The sequence below is a fragment of the Akebia trifoliata genome, chromosome 11 (assembly GCF_017979445.1).
Source record: "Akebia trifoliata isolate Shusen 1 chromosome 11, ASM1797944v1, whole genome shotgun sequence".
NCBI classification, from domain to species: domain Eukaryota; kingdom Viridiplantae; phylum Streptophyta; class Magnoliopsida; order Ranunculales; family Lardizabalaceae; genus Akebia; species Akebia trifoliata.
In genome coordinates, this window is record NC_141385.1 from 32,717,418 (window position 1) to 32,743,700 (window position 26,283).

Here is a 26,283-nt window from a genome sequence, read left to right on the forward strand (position 1 = left end):
ACCTCCCCTTGTTATACCATGCACACCACCATATTCTCAAGGATCAACTCGACCCCCCCTTCACGTACCATACGCTCCATCCCCACGTCCACCACTTGTCATTCCATACACCACCACTACCTTCAAATCGCCGCCACCACCCCTCATCCTCAATATGAAATCCGATCCACCCCCCATGATCATACGCTCACCTAAACCATTCCCCTATAGCTCCAAACAGACAGTTCCCTGGAGCTATGAGACCACTATCACCACAACCTCGGGGGTCGAAACAGTGAAAGAAACAATAGTGGCTGATATCGACCATATGACAAAGGTAGGAAAATGCCAAAAATTACCAGAAAATGGGGAAAACATCGGGAAAGAAACAAGAGAGACAACAAAAGAGGGGATAGACGAAGAAAAAAGGCAAGCTAAGGGAAAAGCTAAGTTGTATAAGGAGGAGAAGACGAAAGAAAAGGTGAAAGTCACAGACAAGGAAGCTGCAGACTTCGTTAAGCTCATTCTCAAGAGTGAGCATAATATAGTGGACAGATTGAACAAACAGCCAGCTCAAATCAGTATCCTGGGACTTATGCAAAAATCAGAAGAGCACCAGGAGGCACTGCTGAGAGTTCTGGGGAAATCACATGTACCTTCGACCACAACACCAGCACAGTTGGAACAAACAATCAGCCAGATCATGGCCCCCAATCCTATTATTTTCACAGAGAATGAATTTACGCCTGAGGGAACAGGGTACGTCGAACCACTAAACATTATGGTCATATGCAAGGGCATGATAGTTGCCAGAGTGCTGATTGATAATGGCTCAGCACTTAATGTCTGTCCGCTTGAAACCTTCCGGAAACTCAACGCCGATTGGTCGTATGTGAAACCCAACAACAAGGTTGTTCGAGGTTTTGATAGCTCAAGAAGGGATTCGCTGGGAGAAGTAGACCTACTGATCACAATAGGACCTTGCACCTTTGAAGTGACGTTTGAAGTCATGGAGATATCAACAACCTTCAATTTGCTGCTGGGCAGGCCATGGATTCATATAGCAGGGGCTGTACCTTCTTCTCTACACCAGAGAGTCAAATTCATCATGGGGTAGAGAATGATATCGATACTGGCTGAAAACTTGATCCCAGTTGGCAGAGCTCCAGACGTGCCATTCATCGATATCGAAATGACAAAGGACAAGGCACTCTACCATTCGTACCAATTCGCTGCTGTTAATCACATCGAGAAAGGAAATGAGAAAATAAAGGCAAGGCTATCAAGAACAAGTCTGATGATCGATCGGGTCATGAAAAGGGCAGGCTATCGACCCAAGCAAGGGTTGGGACCGGGAGGAAGAGGAAGAGCTACACCGATCGAAGCGAGAAAGCATACTCCCTATTTTGGTCTGGGGTTTAGGCCCACAAAAAGGGATATTGCAGAAATTAATGATAAGAAAAAAGAGCTTCGACTAGCGAGAAGGCAAAATCGTGAACCGAACATCTGAAATTTGAGTAGAGTTCCTCACATCAGTGTTAACTTCCCAAGATCACATGCCAGACCCGACAGCTTATCAGAACCACCATCAGCAAAAAAACCAAAAAGGGTAAACTCCAAACCAGTGCATATTCAAGAAGACCCAATCGTAGAGTCCCAATCATCCTTCGAAGAAGGCATTGATATTCTACTCAATGGGGATTCCGATGAAAGTCCATCAGAGACTGCTCCAAAATCCACTAAAGTGGGGGTCACTACCAACCAAGAGAACAACTCACCATTTTCATCAGGCATTGACTGGGCATCAGTCATCATCCCACCAAGTTTGGGAGGGACTGTGCCCTAATCGGACCACCAATCGGAGATCATGGTCATCTCCGAACCACCAATCAAATCATCCAACAAATCACTCGCTCATCTCATCCGCCCCCTCAGAGAAGGGGAGACATTGCACAACTAGGAGGAATTCCCATTAACACTTGAGGCTGTTAAGGCCTCCAAAAAAAATGCCGTTAGGCGACATCAATTTGCCCGAGGATCATAACGAGCCCTCGTCCTTGGGTAAAGACTGTTTTAAGGGCTCCCTATCTTTATTAACGAATTTGCATGATTGTTCTTCTTATTTCAGGTATCCAGAAAATCACAAAAAAACAAATATTTCTCAAAAATCAAAAAAATTAAAAAGCTTTCAAAATTGTAAAAAAATAGATATTTTCAAAAACAAAAAAAAGAGTTTTCAAGGAATCTGTCTCCATCAAATGAGCACTTGGATAAAACAGAATTTGAAAGGGACGAGTATGATTTCGACCTTGAGCTCGACTTTGACCTCATGGGGATAGAAGAAGAGTCTGAGGACGAAATGGAATACCCACCCAAAGAAATTAAAGACTTGGTAGAACGTCACGAGAGAGGTGTTCAGCCAAACATTGAGGATACAATTCAATCAATCTTGGTACCAAAGAGGACCCACGAATCGTCAAGATCGGAGCCTCATTGACGTCGCAACAAAAGGAGAAAATGGTTGAATTCTTACGAGAGTATCAAGATGTCTTCGGATGGTCGTACAGAGATATGCCTGGGTTAGACACAGATCTAGTCGTCCACAAACTGCCCATTGCTTCCTGAAGTAAGCCAATCAAGCAAAAACTGAGAAGACTGAAGCCAGAATGGACCCTCAAGGTCAAAGACGAGGTCATGAAACAGTTCGAAGCCGGATTTCTTGTAGTTTCTACGTACCCGGAATGGTTGGCTAACGCCGTCCCAATACCTAAGAAAGACGGAAAAGTACGCATGTGCGTTGACTACCAAGACTTGAACAAAGCCAGTCCTAAGGATGATTTTTCGTTTCCACACATCTACACTCTAGTCGATAGTACAGCAGGGCATGGCATGTTCTCATTCATGGATGGCTTCTCGGGCTATAACCAGATAAAAATGGTAGAAGAAGACCAAGAAAAGACAGCGTTCATCACACTATGGGTTACTTTCCATTACAAGGTTATGCCATTCGAGCTGAAAAATGCAGGGACGACTTACCAACGGGCAATGACCGCTTTATTCCACAACATGATCCATAAGGAAATGGAGGTCTACGTAGACGACATGATCGCTAAATCCGGCATAGAAGAGGATCATCTGGTAAACCTGAAGAAGTTGTTCGACAGACTCAGAAAGTACAACTTAAGGTTAAATCCGGCAAAGTGTGTATTCGGGGCGACATCAGGCAAGCTACTGGGATTCATCGTCAACAGGAGGGACATCGAGATAGATCCGGCAAAAACTAAGTATATCCTTGAAATAAAAGCACTAGTTTCAGAAAAGGACGTTCGGGGCTTTTTGGGGAGAATACAGTATATCAGTCGATTTATAGCTCAACTCACGCCTATCTGTGAGCCGGTCTTCAAGCTATTAAGGAAAGATACGCCGAAGAAGTGGAACAAAGACTGTCAGGAAGCATTCGACAAAATCAAGCAATATCTCCTCAATCCACCAATCTTAGTCCCTCCTACGCCAGGATGACCTCTGCTGATGTACATCTCAGTGCAAGAAACATCTATGGGGTGTGTGCTAGGGCAACACGATGAATCAGGATGGAAGGAACAGGCCATCTACTATCTCAGCAAGAAATTTATCGATTACGAAGTGAAATATTCGACACTCGAGAAGACTTGCTGTGCATTGGTCTGGGCATCTCAACGACTACGTCATTATTTGCTCAGCTATTCGACTATGCATATCGCCAGGATGGACCCCCTGAAGTACCTATTCGAAAAACCAGCACTAACAGGCCGCACAGCGAAATGGCAGTTGTTGTTATCTGAGTTTGACATCACTTATGTCACTCAAAAAGCTATCAAAGGGCAAGTCATCGCTGACCACCTCGCTGATCACCCTTTACCGGATTACGAGCCTCTAAAAACTAACTTTTCGGATGAAGCCATACTATTTACCGAAATTGAAAACGATAATGATGACGAATAACCAGGCTGGAAAATGTACTTCGATGGAGCAGCTAATCAGAAAGGAAACGGGATAGGGGCAGTCTTGATCAAACCAGATGGGTCCCATGTACCGATCGCCATTAGATTGAAATTCCAATGCTCTAATAATTAGGCTGAATATGAAGCATGCATAGTAGGGCTGAAAGCACCACTAGATCTCGAGGTAGATGAGATCGACATTTTCGGAGATTCAAGCTTAGTAGTCTATCAGACGACTGGAGAATGGAAGACTCGGGAATAGAGACTAGTCCCTTACCACGAGTATCTAAAGGAACTAAGATCACATTTTGACCGGATCTCATTCACCTACATGCCAAGAGCTAAGAACCAGTTCGCTGATGTACTAGCTACACTTACTTCCATGATTAGTATTACAGAAGATCTGGTCATCGACCCAATTGAGATTGGAATTCAGGATGAGCCAGCCTATTGTCTACCCGTTGAAGTAAAAGAATCTGAAGAAAAGCCTTGGTACTCGGACATCAGGGCATATCTCGAAGATTGAACCCTTCCCTCAGATGCAACGATGATCGCAGAACTATCCAGAAATTGGCAAGGCAATTATTCATTAGCAATGGCATCCTATACAAGAAATCACACCACGAGGTCTTGCTCCGATGCGTGGCAGAAGCAGAAGCAAAACGATTAATTGAGACCGTCCACGGTGGAGTCTGTGGGCCTCACATGAATGGTCATATGCTAGCCAAGAAGATCATGAGGATGGGGTACTATTGGTCGACAATGGAAAGTGACTGCTATCAGCATGTTCGCAAATGCCATCTGTGCCAGATCTATGCCAACAAGATCAATGCTCCACCTTCAGAGCTACATAACATGACTACGCCTTGGCCTTTTTCACTTTGGGGAATGGATGTCATCAGGCCAATCTTACCTAAAGCTGCAAATGGGCATTGCTTCATCTTAGTAGCTATCGATTACTTCACCAAGTGGGTAGAAGCTGATTCATATGCCAACATCACTAAAAGCAATGTCCTGAAGTTTGTCAAAAACAACATTGTCTGCAGATATGGGCTTCCCAGCGGGCTAGTGACTGATAATGCTAAGAACTTCAAGAACAGGGATATGGTCAAGATGTGCGAACTTTCAGATCACTCATCACAACTATGTACCCTACAGACCTAAAATGAACGAAGCAGTCGAGGCAGCCAACAAGAATATTAAGAAAATTATCGAGAAGATGGCAATTACATACAAAGACTGGCACGACATGTTGCCTTTTGCACTCCACGCCTATCGAACCTTGTTCAGAACCTCGATTGGGGCAACTCCATATTCATTGGTCTACGGAATGGAAGCAGTCTTACCCGTAAAGGTTGAGATTCCCTCCCTTCGAATCTTAAAAGAAGCATAATTAGATGAAACTGAATGGATTCAAGCTCGGTTCGACCAGTTAAATCTAATCAAAGAAAAGTGGCTTGCAGCCATCTGCCATGGGCAAATTTATCAGAGACGAATAGCTCGTGCCTACAACAAGAAAGTCAAGCCTAGAAATTTCTCACCAGAAGACCTTGTACTGAAGAAGATTCTGTCAATACAAGAGGACGCCAGAGGAAAGTTCAGACCAAACTACGAGGGCCCATTTATCGTGAAGAAGGTAATGACGGGAGGAGCTCTGATCCTTACAGAGATGGACGGACAAGTATTCCCGCAACCGATCAATGCTGACACTGTCAAAAAATACTACGCTTGAGATCTGACCCTGAGATGACGAAAGGCCATCTTTGCTAACCCAAACAAACTATCCAACCCTAGTCAGTCTTTTTGAGGCATCACGTTCATTTCATAACCTAAGACTGGGGCGAGTCAACAACTACAAAATAATACAAACAAAAAAAAAACAACAACAACAAGAGAAATAGAAGAAAAGAAAAATCAAGAAGAAAACATCAAGATACTCCTAGCCTGCATGAGGATAAACTGTGAACGACTAAAAATACAAAAAAATCAAAAAAGTCAAAAACTCGGACACTTGATCTGAGCTCGACCCAAATCTCCAGCCTAAACAAGTTCAAGAGACGCTAGGAGGAGATACAGATCACCTTTTCGAAACAAAAGTAGACGAGCCCCATGTCTAAACCACTCTAATATATCCAGACCTTAATCTTGTTTGTAACCTTCCACCACCATTAGCTTAAGTCAACGTTTCGTCCCAACAAAAGTCATTTTTGATCAGGGAACGTCCTAGGGCAACACAATGAGAATAGCAGCATCAATGATCTTGCGACTTGGTCCGGACCTCTAAAGTCTTATTAGTCGTTGGAAGACTCGAGAGGGGAATCCAGGTCGGATATTCGAAAAAAAAGAGTACTCGAAGTGTAGAGTAGTCGATCTTGTGGCTCAACTTGAGTTGCCAAACCACGAATAGTCGTCAGCAAACTCGAGAGGGGAATCCAGATCGATTACTCAAGAAAGAGTGCCACTACAAGAGTAGAGTCGCCGATCTCGCAGCTCAACTTGAGTCACCAAGCCACAGAGACACAGAGACTCCGAACAGAATTGTAATGTAAAAATCTAAAGATATAAGCATACTCTGAAAGGGCATAGTGAAAACCCGAAATGGCGCTATGAGTAAAAGAATCGGACTATGGCAAGATCAAAGCCACCGACACGATGAAAATCTCAAAAAGGACGTCGATGCGCAAAAATGTGGAAACCGGATCTGGTGAAAATCTTAATTGGCACCAGGGGCAATAAGAGTTAAAAAATAAAAAATAATAAATAAATAAAAAATTCCAGGCCCGCAAAAGTATAAACTGTGAACGGCGAAATCTTTCCAAAATCTTAAGACCCAAACAGATAATAGTCTTCCAATACCAGGGCATTGGGGATGACTCTAAAGGAACCTAAAGAGAAATTGACGTTTATATCCTCTGTGGTTGGCAAAAACACCAAGATCGTCACAACCAAAGATTTTACAAATCCTGAATTTATCGTACTCATTTGATAAAGACATTTCATAAAATTTCAAAAAAAATTTCAAAAAAAAACTATTATTTTGGCCGATGATGAAAAATCTAGGACTTATTAAAACTTCAAGTTTTCAAATCATTAGATATACCTGAGGCCAAGTAAATACAAAACTTATTTTCTTTGCATTAATCTCTCAATATTTTGCATACATTCAGATAATGACAAGAACATACAAAAAAGGGGGACAAAACGCAGTCGATCAAGCATCATTGTAAGAAATGAAAAATGAGTCAAGGCGTTCTTCCAAAGCATGAATTCGGGTAGCCTGGCTCATCACCACCTCAGCATCCAAAGTATCACGACTCACTAAGCATAGCAGAAAACTACAATGGAGCCCTTCAAGTGATGATGGCAGAATTTCAAGTCCTTTCACCTCTGGTTCCGACTTGAGAGAGTTTCTTGTGAACAACATGCCGAGGGGATTTGGATGGTGGTCAATGTTTCCTTGGATCATTTGCGTCCCAGCCCGATATTGAGATGTCGAAGAAGGCCATTAGGCTGGTAATCCAAGAAATGCCAAATGGTCACTCCAAGGTTATATGGGTCGAACATGTAGAAGTGGATAACAAAACAGTTCATAATATGCACAGAACACTGGTTAACTCTGACCTTGGATTTGGAGCAATGGGTTGCTACCTTAGATCCACAGTGCGAACGCCTTGCGAGTGTTATGGCTAGTGACATGCAAGCTAGAGATATTGGTGTGATAATGAATCAAGAAGGGCGAAAGAGTATGTTGATATTGCAAGAGAATAGTACCGATGCAATAGACTCATTCGCAACTTATGCACCTATTGATATTGTCGCAATAAATGTGTTATAAATGGAGGCGACTCAGACTATGTAGCCTTCCTACCTTCAGATCTTGGTGGATTCGACTCCAACAGCAAAACCCTCTCTTGGATCTGTGACAGCTGTTAACAACCATATTGCTTACATCATTGAAAGGATCAAAGACACTACTACAAGGGACAATGCATGAATTGAGAAAACTAACTTGTGGCCCAGCAGCAAAACTCTATTGGACCGGTGGCAACTGTTAACAACCTTATCGCTTGCATAGTTGAAAGGATCAAAGGCGTCATTATAAGGGACAATGCATGAATTGGGAGGGTTAACGTATGCTAGAAATAGAGTAAAAATAAAAAATAATAATAATAAAAAATAAAAAATAAAAACAAAAACAAAAACAAAACAAAAAAATCAAAAGAATTTCAAAAATCCTTTCGAGTTGCATTCAACTCCGATTTGTTAAAACACGACAAAAAAAATATATCCCAATTTCAAAACTCATCAAACTTTCATCAAATCCAAGATCTCACACGAGCTCCACGCCATCGAGATCAAGGAATTAATAAGGCAAAACTCGGTCAGACCCTGTGCTTGAGTAGCCATTTTCTACAAAAGTCATCAATTTAACCGATAATTCAAAGTCGTGTTTTATAAAGTTCTCTGGCCCGTGCAAATAGGGGTTTAGTCTATTCTTTGCAGTTCTTTGCACGCAATTCCTGCAAAGAAGGGCAACTGTAGACACCCCAATTTGAACGGGCCCACGCTCGAAAGGCAAAAATATCGATTTTCCAAATAAATGAGCCAACAGGCCTCAAAGGCCCGAATCACTAAAAAGTGACATTTTGATCGAATGGAGGCCCCCAAGACCACCCAATGGTCTAAGGGACCCACCAAAGGGATCGGATCCATCCCATGATGACCCAACCTTCACCGTTCCACGCTTACATCCAAAAAATCGATGAAATCCTTCAACGGGCCCAAAAAGCCCGATTCGCCAACACGCGGCATTTTTGACCGAACCAACTATTACAAAAATCTCAAAAAATTAAAAAATTAAAAAATGTGAGACTTGGGATGCCAACCCATCATCCACCCTCCACCTCGAAATCCCCAAGCACCTTAAGCCCATGCAAGGCCCATAAACACTTACCTCTCTCCTAAAACAATTTCTCACTTGACACCTTAACCTAAAATTAACCCCATATTACCTAAACCCTAAAACCTACCCATCCTCAAAATACAATCCAAAAACTAGCCCTACCTAATCCAAAATAACCTACAACCCAAAGCCCAACACTAAAAGCCCACAAAACATCATACTATCCATATCCAATTATCCAACCCACAACCCTAACCCATAAACCACAACCCACATCAACCAATCACTCTTTCACCATCAAAAGGTGACACATGTCATCATCCCCTCTCACCTCCCTCATCAAACCAACCACCCATCACTTTTCTCCAAAAAATTAACTACCCACATCACCTTTTCTCTAAAAAATCACATCAACCCACACTCCCCTAACCTACCCTCATAACTCCCTAATCCCTATTCTCTCAAATCAAACACCATCAACCCACACTCCCCTAACCTACCCTCATAACTCCCTAATCAAACACATCAACCCACACCTCCCCCTAACCTACCATCATCATACCTCTCCCTAATCTACCATCATCATTTCCTATAAACCCATCTCAACAACCTAAACCTGCACCCATCCTCTCAAATCAAACACTCAATTTCTCCCATCAATTAAACATCCACACATCATGCCACATGTCACCATCTCCCTCACCCTCCCAACCACCCTCTTACACTCTCCATTCTTTTAAAATCAAACACCACTCAATCAACCAACCACCCTCTTAAACACCCATCATCTCACTTACCAAACACTCAAACCAAATGGTATGGGTAAGATCCAAACCATTTGGATCTAAACACTACCCATTTTCACTCATTACACAATTACCCCCACTTCCATTCTAAATTTCATACCCTTCACCTCTAAAATCAATGCCATTAGCCATTCTCCTAACTCTTCACCCCATTATACCCCTAAACATCCTCCAAACAACTATAAATACCCCTCCCCTCCTCCCAAAAATGTTTACCAAGTCTTAGAAAAAATATAATCTCTACTCCTCTTTTCTCTACTCCACTACTCTCATATCATCTTCTTAAAAAAAAAGTTCATTCTCATATTTCATTAAGGACTCAAGAGAAAAAGAAGAAGAAGAAGGAGAAGAAGAAAAGGAGATCAAAGATCCAAGGTGGGTTCGAAGCACACACCCCCCCCCTCTCTCTCTCTCTTTATCCTCTCATTCTCCCTCTTCTAACATCCCCTCCTTCTCTTTCATTTTTTAAATGAGTGGACCCCAAGGCTAAAGGTTCATAAAGGTCATTTCCATTAATGAAATGACCTTATGATCAAGCCGAAAATGAATCCTTGTCTAGGGTACAAATACACGACACGCAGCATTTTATTTTTCGTTTTTATTTAAAATCAAGATGACCGAGTTCTTTGAGGTTACCGCCACTTGGCAGGGAGAAAAGGGTGCCTAACACCTTCCCTTTTCTCCAACCGAGTCGCTTACCCGAATCTCAAGGTTTGATTATCCTTATCCATCGTGAGTCACTAAAATGCCAAAAATGCCATTTTTTGAAAATGTCCATCGGGTAACCATTCACACCCACTTCCAACCTGAGTGGTGGCGACTCCAAATCATCGTAGATGTGGCCGTCCTAACGACGAAAACCACATAGCTGCATAGAGGACCTAGAATTCATTTCTTAACTTAGGATTCTAATCTTCATTATAAATGTGACTTAATTTTAGATGCCATACTATAGAAGAGTTTTCTGATAAACTAGGACACTTATACCCCATAACATGCAAATCAACAAATAAACATAAAAAAGAAGAAACAAACAAACTATCCAAAGATAACTAATAAAAACCATCCAATAAAAAACCATGTTCAACAACGTTATCATGATAAAAAACGTGCATCCTACTGTCGCGAAAAGTAAAAAAGCATAACCAACAATGTCCAATTTAGAAATAGAAATAATATTCCATCTAAAAGACGAGATGTAAAAAATGTATCCTCTAAAATTAAAGACTATCCTGTATCGAGAATGAGGCAATAAGTTCCAACAACCTCAACCTGCAATACCTCTGCATTCCCAAAAAAAAATCTATCCTCTGGTTTGGGGTGTCTTCTGCTAACAAATCCTTCCTGGATTCTTTTGCAACTAGTTCTTATACGCAAAGCAATCCCTCTTCATGTGTCCCTTCTTCTTGCAAAACCAACAATCTTCACTATCTATTTCCCAGCCTTTATCTTTTCCTTAATTATTTTTTGATTCTTGAAATCTTAAGTATGTGTTCCTGCACATTTCCATTATCATCATATTTTAGATTCATTAACTAACCTAAATACTCATACTGAACAGATCTCTTGTTCCCATAAACTATTTCTTGATGATCTGTAACAGTTCTTTAGCTGTATTTGTAGTCTGAATACCACCTCGAAGAGTCTCACTAATAGATGCTCGAATGATCATCATAGACAATCTATTAGCCTTTTCTCATTTAGCAAAATGGGTCCTCACCAACTCCGTAGAATCTGGAAGTGGAGTTGGTGACATGCCTCAAAGAGAACAAAAACAAAATCCATGCATCTCAACAAAATGTCAATATTCATCCTCCAAGATGAGTAATTAGAATCATTAAGAGGCTCAATTCCTACTAGACTCTTTTGAATCAATGACCCATCCATAGTTGGATTCAATTCTTACCAGGGGTTTTGGTCGAATTGTTTCAGAGTGTTTTATTAAGGGTGAAACTTTCTACTCTGCAGGTACAAATAAGTCGCATCATCAAGACTCGCCTTTGGGCTGAGATCTCAATATGTTGTATGTTCCCTAAAATTGTGTTGAAGTATGCACATAGACCTAGCCACTCATGTTCCAATTTAATCCAAACACTATCCACACCTTTAGGCAAAAGGGTTATCATTTTCTCTCTTTCACACTTGTGACTATTCTATTCACTCGATCTACACAAAAATCCCTAAATCACCTTTAGACAGAAGTTAGTGATTTCATGCAAAAGAGTGTCATAAAGTAATCTTAGTGAAACACTAAGTCTCAGAATTCAAGGACCCGTAACTTCTATAAAATGGTCACCTTTAGGCAGACTACTATTATATTTCCATCACGTTCCTAGAACGATCACTCAAAATGTTTTCTTAAACTCCTATAGACAAGACCTATACCCTAATATATATAAATTTACTTTCTAATTGTTCTTGATTTGAATGTGACTACAATAGTTTGTGATAATTACAATAACTAAATTTTCAATATAAAAGAAAGCAATTATAGATATATTCTCTGAAAGGGTACAACTTAATCTGAACTTGATTGTTATATGTTACTGTCAAAGAATTATTTTAATAATTTTATTAAATAGATCTCGAAAAAATATTCAAAATGGACTATTGTTTTGTCCAAATCGGAGTTAAAATAAATTAGTTATGATTTTTCAAAGTTTTTAAAAGAAAATCAATTTTTTTAATGGTCTGGTTCATGCTTGAAACAACTGAACCGGTTTGATTGAACCAGGTTGACTCGAATCGGGTCAAAGGTTAATCCAAACGGGTCGGGTAACATAGGTCGGTTCGGGTTTGAAACGGGTTTAACCCAATCAGAAACTTAAAGTTATAAGTCTCTATTTGAATCAGGCTCAGCCCAACTAAATAGCAAACGGGCTTGGCCCAATTGAAACTTAAAGCCCAATTAAATAAAGAAACGGGCTTGGCACAACCGAACAATTATAATGGGCTTAGCCCAACCGAAACTTAATCCAGTTGGCCCAAAACGAAAACCCAATCGATCCTCTTCTTCCTCAAGAAACAGAACGACTGAAACCCTAATCGCCGCTATCACAACTGCAGCCACCCATTCGCCGGTTGACAGGTCTGTTCAACGGCATCAGGCGACACCTATGATCACAACTGTTATTTATTTATTTATTTATTTATTTATTTATTTATTTATTTATTTATTTATTTATTTATTTATTTATTTATTTATTTATTTATTTATTTATTTATTTATTTATTTATTATTTGAGAATCGAAGAGTTTTGAACTTACTTATTCGGTTTATATGATATGGATTCCAACCATGTGAAGATAAACCTTCGGAAAAATCAATCAAAATCTTTTCTTTGCAAATTTACTTTAAATAAATAATGAAAGAAACGAAAATTTTGAACCTTATTGTCGTTTCAATGGGTTTACCCATGAACGTGCCGGCCAATCAACGTAGAGATGCGAACTTGATCAGAAATTATTTGTTTGTTTCTTTGATCGATTTCTTGATAGAATCGAAGTCACCCATTAAATTCTTCCATAAAAAAAAAATTTGAACAAGGGTTTTTTAATGTTCTTCTAGAGCTGGATTTGACCGAACGAGATTACAATATTGTTTTCTATTTTTAATGGATTTACAGAAGTCCATTGTGTTCTTGATTTGGAAAACAAAAACACAGATTTTATTTTCGGATAAATTGACTTTAAATAAATAAATAAAATAAAAAATATTTATTTCAAAATTAAATCTATTCAACTCAAATTTAATCAATAGTTTTGAACAAGAACAAATTCAAAACGGCTCTGATACCAATAGTTTGTCAAAAATACTGTGAACATAATAGACATGAATCTAGGATTTGAACCTGAACAAACAATAGAATAATCGAATCGAAAAGTAATAATTGCAAAATACCTGGATTCGCTTTTCCGATTATCCGCGAAGAATACTTTGATCTTGATCTGCGAAGAATATGTGCACTACCCTAACTCTGCCTACACTTTTAGTGATGGGAACCTCTATCTCAATAATAGAATAATCTGTGTGTAGAGAGGGGAGGACGACCACCTATTTATAAAAGAGGATACTAGATATTCTACCCATCGTAGAATTCTAGTATTAAGTGAATACCACTTAAATTTTAATAGAACGTTCACAAGGTAACTTTGGGCGTTAAGTACCAATGGGTATGCATGATGCCAATAAATCCATAGGAAGTGGAAATCGGCTTGCACAAGGTAACTTTGGGCGTTAAGTACCAAACTTGGTTCGTGTAACCACGGGGTGTATATTTAGACAAGTAGGTGGTAATTTAGGTTTCTTGGGTTTTGTGCATAGAATTGTGACAGTTGTAATTGAGGTAGATAGGAGTGAAGTTGGGTATAGGTCTAGGGTAGGTTGAATATTGGTGATGAGAGAGGAGTTCTCTGTTTCATTGCATGTTGGAACAATAACCCATGTTGATGTTGGCATGTCCGTAATGTCGGTTCTGCTAAACTTATCACCAGATGAATGTGAGGAATAGGAGTATGATGGAACAAAAATGGGTAACGAGGAATTTGAAGTTGGAGACTTTTGTGAAGGATCTCGGGATGTGGAGAAGGGGAATTGGCTTTCATCAAATGGCACATGACAAGGAAGGTACATTCGTCCAAAATTTGGTTCAAGTCACTTGAACCTTTTGTAATTAAGGTTATATCCAATGAGGATGCAAGGAGAAGTACATAATTCCATTTTTGCATTATTGTAGGGTCGCAAAAAGGGATAACATTTAGAATAAAAAATCCAGAGTGTGGAATAATTGGGTGACTTGCAAAATAATTTTTCCCATGGACTAACATGTCCTAGTATTTTTTTAACAGAAGGTTATTGATTAGAAAAACAGCCATGGTAAAGGTCTCCATCCAAAGAGTAAGGTGCATTGATGCTTGTGCAAGGAGAGATCGATTTCGACCACATTTGTTCTGGAGTGTTTTCGTTCTACAACTCCTTTTTGTTCTGGAGTGTGTGGATATGACAACCGATGAGTGATACCATTAGATGATAAAAGAATATGAAACCGACAACTTGCGAATTCACCTCCACCATCTTATTGCAAAGATTTGATTTTAATATTGAGCATATTTTCAACCAACAATTTAAAAGAGAAAGAAATTGTAAGTTTGAGATTTAGATTTCGTAAGATACAACCACCTATATGTACAAAAATCATTGACAATGATTAAATACCAACGTGCACCATTTAGTGATTTAACAGGAGAATAACCCCAAACATCAGTGTGTAGTAATTCAAGAGGCTATTGAGATACAGTAGATGATAACAGAAATGGAAGACGACAACTATTTCCCTGTTTACACAAGGCACATACGCTTGTGGGAAACAAGGAAGCAAAAGACAGTTGAGAAGGATTCCCAAGTTGTCGATGCCGTAGGAAGGAAGATACATGATCACCTAAAAATGAATGAGGAGTAGAGGACCTAATGTGAGCACTACGAATTGGAATGCGATAAAGTCCATCGTTAATCTCTCCGTGGAAGAGCGTCTTCCACCATGAGTCGTTCCTTCCCTAAAAAAACCAAAAGCATCAAATTCAAATATGCAATTATTGTCTTTTGAAAACTTTTGAACAAAAAGTAGGGTTGAATGAATTTGAGGCACATGTAAGATGTCATTAAAAAGAAAGGTATTTGAATCAATTGAAAGAGAGGATTGGATTGGTTATTATCACTGTGAGGTAAGATTGCATGGCTATGAGATGGCGAGGTAGTTATAGTTTTAAATCTCGTCCAAGACCAAGATGACTAGTTTGATACGTCTCGATATCGTCCACCAACGAGATGGATATATAAGTCAAACATATCGGACGAGATTTGAAATCGTGGTTCATTTGTCTCATTATTGAACTAGACAGCTCAAACATATCGGAAAACTTGTCTAAGACGACTCGATCTCATTCATGGATGAGACGTCAAAATGAGTTTTAAAACCATGGAGGTGGTCCACAGCCTTGATATGCATGATCAAGGCGATGATTGCAGTAGCGGGCTATGTGGCCAACTAAATTGCAAATCTAGCATGTAATACAAGGCTTGCAGTTGTCATCAATTTTGATCAAGTTTTAAAACCATGGAGGTGGTCCACAGCCTTGATATGCGATGATTGCAGTTGAGGGCTGTGGCCAACTCAATTGCAAATCTAGCCTGTAATATGACGCTTGTGGTTGTCATCAATTTTGATCAAGTTTTAAAACCATGGAGGTGGTCCACAGCCTTGATATGCCTGATCAAGGACCAAGTGGCCAACTCGGTTGCAAATCTGGCATGTAATAAGAGGCGTGAGATCAGTTTTGATCCATTTTTAAAATCATGCAGGTGATCCATGGCCCTGATATGCATGATCAAGGAGATGAATGCAATCGAGGGCTGAGTGGCCAACTCGGTTGCAAATTTGGCATGTAATACGAGGCTTGCAGTTGTCATCAGTTTTGATGTAATAAGGTGAGTCACGACCAGTAGATCTATAGAAACCATGACCTCTAGGTTGCTGGTTGCCACGATAAGCAACAAAGGCAGTATTGTAGTCAAGGTGGCGACATCTATCGGTGATGCTTGTTCAAGACTGATCTCCTGACTGATAAGGGGACCATAACTGAATCTGAACCGAGTGCATATTCAGGCCCAAGTCCATTGAGGATCATCAATACTACACCTTCATCAACAGAAAAACCAATAGCCGCGAGATTGTCCGAAATGGTTTTCATATGATATAAATAATCATAGATCGAGAGAAACCTTCTTGACTGATTGTAATTGTTGTTTGAGTTGCTTTATACGTGCTCTGCAACGAGACTAGAACTTTTCTAGCATCATCCAGATAGCACATGAAGTGCACTTGAGTCAACACTGATTCACTCATTGTAGCAATGAGCCTGAGCATGTAGCATTGCCATCGGTGTAACCCATCAGATCGTTACTATTACGGAGAATTCAAAGGAACTGCGTCTTCCACAATGAGTAATTGATATGACCTAATTTAACCGATACAAGGTGAGATATGCTTCCAAGGAGCTGTGAGGATGAAGATGAAGATGACTTGCTCAACCCATTGCGTGTTTTTTCTTAAATAAAAACTTGCAAGATCGTCCAAGGGTTAACTCTTGAAATGACTCTGATAAACTGAAGAAACTCAACAATAACAAGCACAATCTTTGAAATTTGCCATCTCTACACGCCAACAAACCTTGTGTGTGAATCTATTTATCAATGTGTCATACGTTACAGAAGTTACAAACTATAATGTACAGTTTTAATAACTGTGTGAAACTGATTGCACTTTGTTCACAGAGCGAAGTGGGATAGTTTTAGAACTTGTGTAGAGGAATATAGTTAACGAAAGGTTACTATAATCAAATGTAACAAGATGTTGATTTAATATAAACAACCCAAAAAAATTGGCAAATTACTAAAACAGAGTAAAAAAATTAATTAATTATTAAAAAAATTATTTACAAAAACAAATTTAATAACTGTCCAGCGTTTTGGCTCTCTTATACATCTTCTAACAGCCTCAGTGAGCTTTGCAGCAACTGAATTCTCACCATATGGCAGTCCAACATATTTTGTAAGATTTCAAATCTCACTAAGAGTCCTTGAACTCGGATGGATTACCAAATGGCAACCCTTCAGGATAACCTTTCAAATTTCATGGAAAAACTCAGATCCAACTAAAGAAATTCAAAAAAATATAATGATTTTGAGCTTCATCCAAGGTTTTAAAATGGCCGGCTACTAAATTCAGACCTTACTCCCAAATTTAACCTAAAAAATAATTCTTTTTCCTCTTTTTTTTTCAAAGTTCATAGAATTTTTTCCTCTACATCCCTTAAGCATCCAATCATGTTTTTGGATGTCGCAAGGTGAACTCAACAACCCTTAATAAGATTTCAAATCTTACTAAGTTGGTTAGGCTAGCCTTACCCCTCCATACTCAAATATTAAAGAATCCTAACACGCTGGACAATTCAGCAAATTGAAACAGCTCAACTAGTAGTAAAAAACATCTAGTGCAATATCGGTGGGGGTGGGGGTAGGGGTGGGGACAGATCCAGGTGAAACAAGATTACTCCAAATAGTAGGAAACAACACTGATGATCAAAAGCAATAATAAATTGATGAGGCTTCTACCCAAAGATACAAAGAAAAGGGACAAATTATCAAAAGTACACACCGCTTGAGTTGTTTAATTGACATTATCAATTGATATATCTCATTTGAATTACACAATTGTGGAGAAAACCATATTCCACAAACAGTTTAAGCTTGTGAAGGAATCCCCGCATCATTTTTTTTTCCCTTTTGTAACATCAATGTAAAAGAATAATCCCATTTCTCGCCCAATATCCAAAAATAATAATAGAAGCCTGAAACAAGAGAAAAAACCCGCACAAATACCTAGTACGGTGTCATGGGATTAGTAAAACAAGAAGCTTTTCCTCAATTCCTATCAGAGCTGAAAGTAAATAATCACCTCTTTAAGTTTGCTTAGGATCCTTGCTCTCATTTTTGTATCTTTCAAGAATTTTGTTACAGTTATCCATTGTATGTGCATCAAGAAGACTGTGATTCCACAGTTTAACCATAAATAACTTCCAACTCCTGCCAGGTTCAAAAAGATATTAGTGAGCATTGAAGCTCGTGTGATAAAAAATACTTAAATTTCTTGTGTTTTGACAGCCAACATAAGAAATTGAACTTGAAGTCAGTTGATGTTAAAAATCATATTATCCTTATAAGACAATATAACTCTAAGATGAAAATGTGGCAAATTCATATTTGAGAGAACAATCTTGGCAAGAATAATTATAATTGATTCAAGTCATCTATTCAACAGAATATCTAACCTTCTATAGAGAATTTCATTTATGTTTTGTGACGTTAAACAGTTAAAACCATTTGTTTTATCACCATTACTACAAAATTGCTTTATATATATTATATAAAAGAACTCATACAAAACGTAAATGACCATAAGATTTGAAAAACAAAACCCATCAAACCCTGGACCAATCAAGTGTTTTAATATGATATTATTTGCCAATGTTTTGAGTTAACCACCACAAAACTGCTTCATCCTACCTTAGCTGTTTTAAAGGAATTACTCCAAGAAAACAAAAAACATTAATGTATGGGACTTGCTTCTAAACAAGTAATCATGATTTGAAAGAGGGGAAAAAAATACCAACTTAGAAACATAATGTGTTATATAAAACAGAAAATCAACCATGTTTCATAACCCACCAAACCATAGCTTTTTATTGAACGATTAAAGATCATCCAATCATTAAGAATTTAAGATTTTAGGCTGTTTACCAGCCAACAGGTGCCCTACCCATAAAAGTATTTAGACTGGGTAAAAAAACACCCTTCAAACTGAGTATCCACCAGTAAAGAAGAAGCTTATCGTTGGGATAAAACTCATGCGTGCACGTTGTGTGACTAAAAATGCAAGAGAAGAGTACCCAATTAGTGTAGTGCCTTGAACAAGGTCTCGTCCATGCAGTCTTGAGAATACCTCACATGCCCATGGAATATGACCATCTGCCAACACCCTGCCATAATAAAAATAAAAATTATGGAAATATAAAAAATAAGAGGTTTTCCTGATATAAGAACAAAAAAAAATCAAGGGAAAACCTAAAGATCATGCCACCAGGACACTGCTACTAATATCAAAAGATGAGCATGAGCAACAAAAGCCTCTCCACACATAACAATTCATAATTTTTATCACATGCACACCCACCACCCCCCTTTGGTTGCCCATCTAGGTTATAGCATGGTATTGTAAAGAAAGCGCGCCAACTAGTTCACAGGTTAAATCAAGTAATGTATCATGTAGGGGTGTCAATGGATAGTCGAAAATCCAAATCCAAATCCGATTCAAATTCAAAAAATCGGATATTATCTAAAATTTTCGGATATCAAATTCGAAATTGGATATTGATGTATCGAATCCGATAATATTTGATCCAAAGTAATATATAAATATAAAAATTATCTTATTTGTTTTATAATGATATAAAATTTAAAATCTTAAAAGATTTTTTTCCCTCTTTAATCCTTCTTTCTACTTGGTCTCCACTCCATTTAGGGTTTGAGGAAGCTACCATCTCCATCGAACCATCATCTTCTTTGGTGATTTTTAGTGAGTTTTGTCATCTTCTACGACAATTTCTATTTTCAAGTTCTCTCTCTCTCCTCCTCTTGATCTAGATTCAAGCTAAAATTTCCTCCTCCCCTTGAAACCCTAAGCCCCCCTTTGTAGAATCTCCATTTTTTAAATCCAAAAATTAATTTTTTTTCTTCTACTTTCCCCCAAAATCTTATCTTTCAAGGTTTTAAGTAAATTGAATGTCAATGAATGGGGTAAATATTGTTTTGAGATGAGGGTATTCTTCAACAAAAAACAAAAACTTTTTGCCAAAAATCCTATCAAGCTATGAGGTTTGAAGGTTGAAGGAGATAGAGGGTTAGAGTTGAAGATTATAAGTTTTGTTGAAGAAGACCGATTTTGACAGAAAATCAAGGGTTTTTGCTGGAATCTGGGATCGTTCTGCTACTTAAAACGAATCCGATATATCCGATAAGGTAATCGGATTCGAATTCAGATATCATATATGTTTTCGGATTTGGATGTAGGGGCATACGAACCAATTAGCATCCGTTGACAGCCCTAGTTTCATGCACGCTTTACAATTGCATACAGACCTCATTTGCATCTCTAAAGATTGTACATGGTACAAACACAATAGAACGTACATTATAAACAAGGAGAACAATGGGAAGATAAATAGTCAAACAATAAAGCTACTCAACAATCATCATCAATATCATCAAAGCCTTATCCTAACAATTTGGGGATGGCTGAATGAAGATTCTTTAATGTAGGGAAGAACATACAAATCTAGAGTTAAGTTAAAAATCAGATTCTATGGTGAAAGCCCATAACTAGGAGTAATGAAGAATATCAATGTTGAGTAAAACAGACTAAAAACTAGATTGATGGAAATCAATAGCAAACACTAAAATTAAGAACCAATATCTGGTTCTTATGCTCATAAATACAAAGAAATGAGAAAAAAATCTCTTCTTTTCTTTTATTAATCAATCTACAAAAAAACTAACTACTGAATTTGTTTATTGGGAGCTCCTTTATATAGATAAGTCCCTCGTAACTTAGAAACCTTCTAAAATAGTAAAAAGTAACTTTTTAATCTACCTACAACATTTTACAAACTTTTTAATCCTATTATAACTCAATTTGGACACCTAAAAGCACTTCTAATTATAACCTAAAGAATAGAAACGAAATTAAAAAATAATAGAAACATAAAACAAATTAGAAACTAGACAAAATAGAAACTTTCTAAAGTTGAAATAAAGACTAATTAGGACTACTTAAGCAACTTAAAAATAAAAACTCAATAAAAGACATTCTTGGACCAAGTCTTGTGGACGAGTCAAAGATTGGACCAAGTTGACTCGATTGGTCAAACTGAGTTGACTCGATGGACTTATTTGACTTAATCAATGTTGCTAATTTCTTCAACACATCTTAACTCATTCATAGGCATTGAGATAAGTGTCGGCAAGTCTACCTACATCATCCATGAGACCTCATTAGGTAGAACATTACAGGCCCCATAGTATTCCCTAAAGAAAATGACACTTCATTTACATTTTGTTACAATAAAAACCCAATTGACACATCACATCAAGCATAGGAAAATTCTAACCGCCAAGTATGATACCTGGCCAATAATAATGATAATACTAATAATTATAGAATTCATTCTGATGATAAGGGTTATCAGATATTACCTTTGTTTCCTCACAAATGAGTTCCAAAGGTGCATGATTTGCTTCTCATCTTTGGTCACATCAACAAAATCATCAAGCATCTGCAACGCATATGGGCTCAATAATATTCATTATTACTGCCAATAAAATTAAGAAATCGAAAGAGACATCTCATATTTAAAGTTAGAACTAAAGTCTGATTTATACAAAAATTAGTACCATTCAGATAAACGATTCTCACATCAGACAAACATTGGGGTTGGGTGCACCCTTTTGCAGGTCAACAAATTTCCTAGTTTCAACTCTATTAGATAAGATGATCATAACCATCCGATATCATGAAAAATCTTAAGAAAGAAAAAGAGCAGTATAATTAAGGGAAAAAGGCACAAAGCCCTCCTAATGCCTAAAGAAAAATTGTAGAAAGATAATTATCAAGTCTCATAATGAAAGCTTGGCAGATATTTATAATAATTAATGTGTGAATGGACATAAATACCCCTACATAGAAATAAATAGAAAACTCATAATAAACTACATTATTTCCAATACTCCCCCTTAAGTTGAGGCAAATATATCAACCAAACCCAACTTGACAAGGTGAGAGTTAGCGACAGATGGACCAATAGACTTCGTAAACATGTTAGCAAGCTGATCTGAAGAAAACATAAATTCTGTCTGAAGAGCACAAAATCCAACCTGAGAAAGTGGACATCAACCTATATATGCTTAGTTCTCTCGTGAAGAACAAAGTTAGAAACAAACATGATAGCAAACTTGTCGCAGAACAAATAAGTTCACGTGCCAAGCGTCATAACTTAATACTCAATTTCAACCTCTATATGCTTAGTTCTCTCATGAAGAACAAAATTAGAAGCAAGCATGACAGCAGACTTATCGCAGAATAAATAAGCTCACGTGCCAAGGGTCATAGCTCGATACTCAGCTTCAGCAGAAGAACAAGAAACCACACTTGGTTTCTTATTTTTCCACGAAATCAAGTTTCCACCATAGAAAATACATAAACCAGAGGTAGATCTCCTAGATGTAAGAGAACCAACATAGTCAGTATCAGTGAAGCATGACAAATGAAGCTGAGCAATGGAAGAGGAGAAAAACCCAAGATCGAGACACGACTTGAAATAGCGAAGAATGCGATAAACGATGTCAAGATAAGAAATGGGTGGAGCATGCATGAACTAACTAACTACACTAACCACAAAAGTCAAATCCAGTCTAGTCTTAGTCAGATAAATCAGACGGCCTACAAGTCTCTAATAAGAAAGATCAGATAATAGATCAACAGATTTTGCATTAAGGCGATGATTCTAATCCATAGGAGATGAAACAGAACGACAACCAAGCATACCAGTGTCCTGAAGAAGATCCAATGTATATTTACACTGAAATAGGAAAATATCACGACAAGAACGGGCCACTTCTATCCCTAAAAAGTACTTGAGAGGACCCAAATCTTTAACCTCAAAGGCACAACCCAATAGCACAGTTACCTTGTCAATCCACTAGGTATCATCTCCAGTCATGATAATATTATCTGCATAAACCAGAACAATAGCACAACGACCATCGAATCCTCGACAAACTAGAGAACTTCATAGATAAAATAACCTTAGAGAAATGTTGAAACCAAGCTCGCAGAGACTGCTTCAAGCCATACAGAGATTTGAGAAGACGACATACTTTCCCAAAATACTCCTCTTGAAAACAAAACCCATGAGGGGGATCCATATAGATAACCTCGATCAGATCACCATTCGAAAAGACATTCTTCACATCAAGTTGGTGAAAAGGCCACGAGTGACATGCAGCTAAAGAGATAAGAAGATGAACATTAGAAAGTTTAGCTACAGGAGCAAATGTAGCACCAAAATCCTTTCCTAGAGCCTGTGAATCCCTTAACAACTAGGCGAACCTTGTATCGATCAACAATGCCATCCGCCAGATACTTGACATTGAAAACCCATTTACAACCAACTGTCCGCTCCCCAGAGGGAAGGGGAACAAGTTCCCAAGGATGATTCTTCTACAAAGCATCCATCTTAGTAATTATGGTTGCAACCCAATAAGGATCTCGTAAAATCTCTAAAACAGATCAGGGAACTCTAATAGAAGCAATAACAGCAAGGTAGGCATGATAAGGAAAGTCCCTGATAGGAAACAAAATAGGATGATCAACAACAAACTCCCACTTACTTTTGCAAAGTGCAATAGGTACATGAGAGTTAGAAATAGATGGGATAAGAGCAAGGGTAGGAGATAATATTCCTGAGTCCAAGGAGAAGTTTGGCAAAGTTGGAAAGGAGCGAGGGCGACAAGAGTAAACTTTGAGTGTTGGCGAAGTTGGATTGATGACCGAAAAAGACAGCACTATAGGAGGAGCATAAGAAAGGTCCTACAAATAAAATGTGGCATGAAAGTAGGGAATATTTTTTTTAAAATGACATCCATAGAATGTATAATATGATGAGAAATATAATCATAACAACGATACCCCTTTGACATGGATGAGTAGCTCAAGAAAACACACCGAATGACTTTGTCATCTAATTTCGTACGATGAGGAATGCGGTCCTGAACAAAGTAAGTGCACCCAAAAACTCTAGGTGTAATCGAAAAAAGGGTGTTATCAGGGCGAAGAACATGAAGAGGCACATGTCCCTTTAAGATGCGACTCAGAAAACGATTAAGAAGAAAAGCCGCAGTGAGGACTGCCATGTTCCAATATAACTTCGAAACATGCATACCTCGAAAAAGGCAGCGGACAATATTCATAAGGTGGCGGTTCTTTCGTTCCACCACCCTGTTCTACTCAGGGGTGTAAGGACAAGTCAACTGGTGAAAGTATATCATGCTCATAAAAGTGAGCAAATCCCATCAGAATTATATTCACCTCCATTATCAAATCGAAGAGCTTTAACAATGATATTGTATTGGGTCTAAATCATTTTAAGAAAGTTAACAAAAATAAGTACTTTAGACCTAGATCGCAACAAGTAAACCCAAGTACAACAAGAATAGTCATCAATAAATGTGACATAATACCGATGACCATTAAAAGAAGTAAAAGGAAAATCCCCCTATATCAAAATGAACTAAATCAAACATAGTGTTGAACCAATGCATGCGAAGGATATATGAAGTACGAATATGTTTGGAAAGCTCACATACAGAACACTGAAACGTATGCCCACTACAAGAATTTTCGAAAACAGGAAATAAAGAACGTAAGTACTGAAAATTAGCACTGAGAAGAAAAAGTACTGACTCTCAGAAGAGGATAACACAGAAGCCAGAGCAATAGTATGCAGAGATCCAAATAGGTACAACTTATCCCTCTCATACCCCTTGCCAAAAATCTACCTCAAAGTCGGGTCCTGAAAGTATAGTGAGTAGGAAAAAAAGTCACTAAGTAATTTAAAGATTTGGTAAGACTACTCACAAACAGAAGATTAAGAGATAGGTGAGGAACATGAAGTACAGAGTCGAGAGAAATACCAAATGATAAGGGGATGGTACCCTTGCTGTGAATAGGCGTAAGGGACCCATCAGCAAGGCAAACCTCCCTATAAGTATCAGGAAAAATAGATTAAGTGAAATGGCTAGACTCACCGGTCATGTGATTAGAGGCACCAGAATCAATAACCCATGTCAGAGGAGCTGGACCAAAGTAGGTGACATGACATGCAGAAGGTATACCTGAGGCCATAGTCAAAGATGAGCGAGTACGGATCTAATTACGAATAAAAGTGGCAATATAGGTTTGAAGTTGCTATAAATCAATAGTGTCAGGGGAGACAGTGGTTGGAATAAGTGAAAAATCCAGTGGTAGCACAGGGAGCAAAATGCCCCAACGAAGGAGTGGCAGTACAACTCAACAAATGAGGATTGAGCGGAAAGCATCAGATCTTCGCATAGACTGTCCTCCCACAAAGACTGCAAATAAAACTACTCCCTCGACTACGGCCCCCTCGGCCACAACGAGTAGTAACAATACTCAAAAACCATCCAGATTTGCCTCTACTTGCCAAATAGTCTCACGAACATAACCAAGACTGATGCAATATCATAAATCTCAATGAAAAATGGATAAAAAGAAGACCAATAACCAAATTAACATACACTTAAGGTGTGAGAACCCAAACTTGAGACTTTGCCTTGAAGGGAGATATCTTGTCGAAATTACCACAAAGAAGCTCCCTTGTTGCAGGCATGGGGGGCAGAAAAAGTGTCAAGTTGTTGTCATAGTCCTTGACACAACTCTAGTTGTCACTGTCGATCACCAACTAGCAGCCACTAAAAAGCAAACCACCCAGTAGCAGATTGAAGGCCTCCACACAGCACTGGTTGTTGTCGCAGGTCACCAAACAGCACCTTGTTGTCGCAGGTCACAAAACACCACCCTAGTGGCTATCGAAGAGATCCACACAGCATTGGTTGTTGTCGCAGGTCACCTAACAGCACCCTGCTGTTATTGCAGGCCACACAACAGCTATCGCAGGCAAAAAGTTAATTGGGCTGCTGTTGAAGGGCTTCACATCAACTTTGTGATGTCACAAACACCAACACAGCAATCTGCTGTTGTTACAAGCCATCAAATCAGGCTGAACTGCTGTTGTAAGGCTTCAAGGAACCCTGTATTAATGTCGCAAATATTCACACAACAATCTACTGTTGTTATAGGGCTTCAAGTAGGCCCCAGAACTCTTCTACTGCTGTCGTATGTCCCCAAACAATGTTGGCTGCTGTCGT

At 38.6% G+C, this 26,283-nt stretch overlaps 1 protein-coding gene across 1 annotated transcript in view; it reads right to left on the bottom strand.

The window, feature by feature from the left end:
• Window positions 1-17,802: 17,802 nt before the first annotated feature.
• EMF2 (VEFS-Box of polycomb protein) overlaps window positions 17,803-26,283 on the bottom strand; it is a 47,791-nt gene continuing 39,310 nt past the window's right edge. Inside the window, exons 23-25 of the mRNA XM_086459047.1 lie at window positions 21,535-21,614; window positions 19,173-19,262; window positions 17,803-18,309 (exon numbers count right to left, since the gene is read on the bottom strand). Of these exons, the coding sequence (XP_086315173.1) occupies window positions 18,186-18,309; window positions 19,173-19,262; window positions 21,535-21,614 (294 nt within the window). The 3' untranslated portion in view covers window positions 17,803-18,185. The remainder of the gene's footprint in view (window positions 18,310-19,172; window positions 19,263-21,534; window positions 21,615-26,283) is intronic.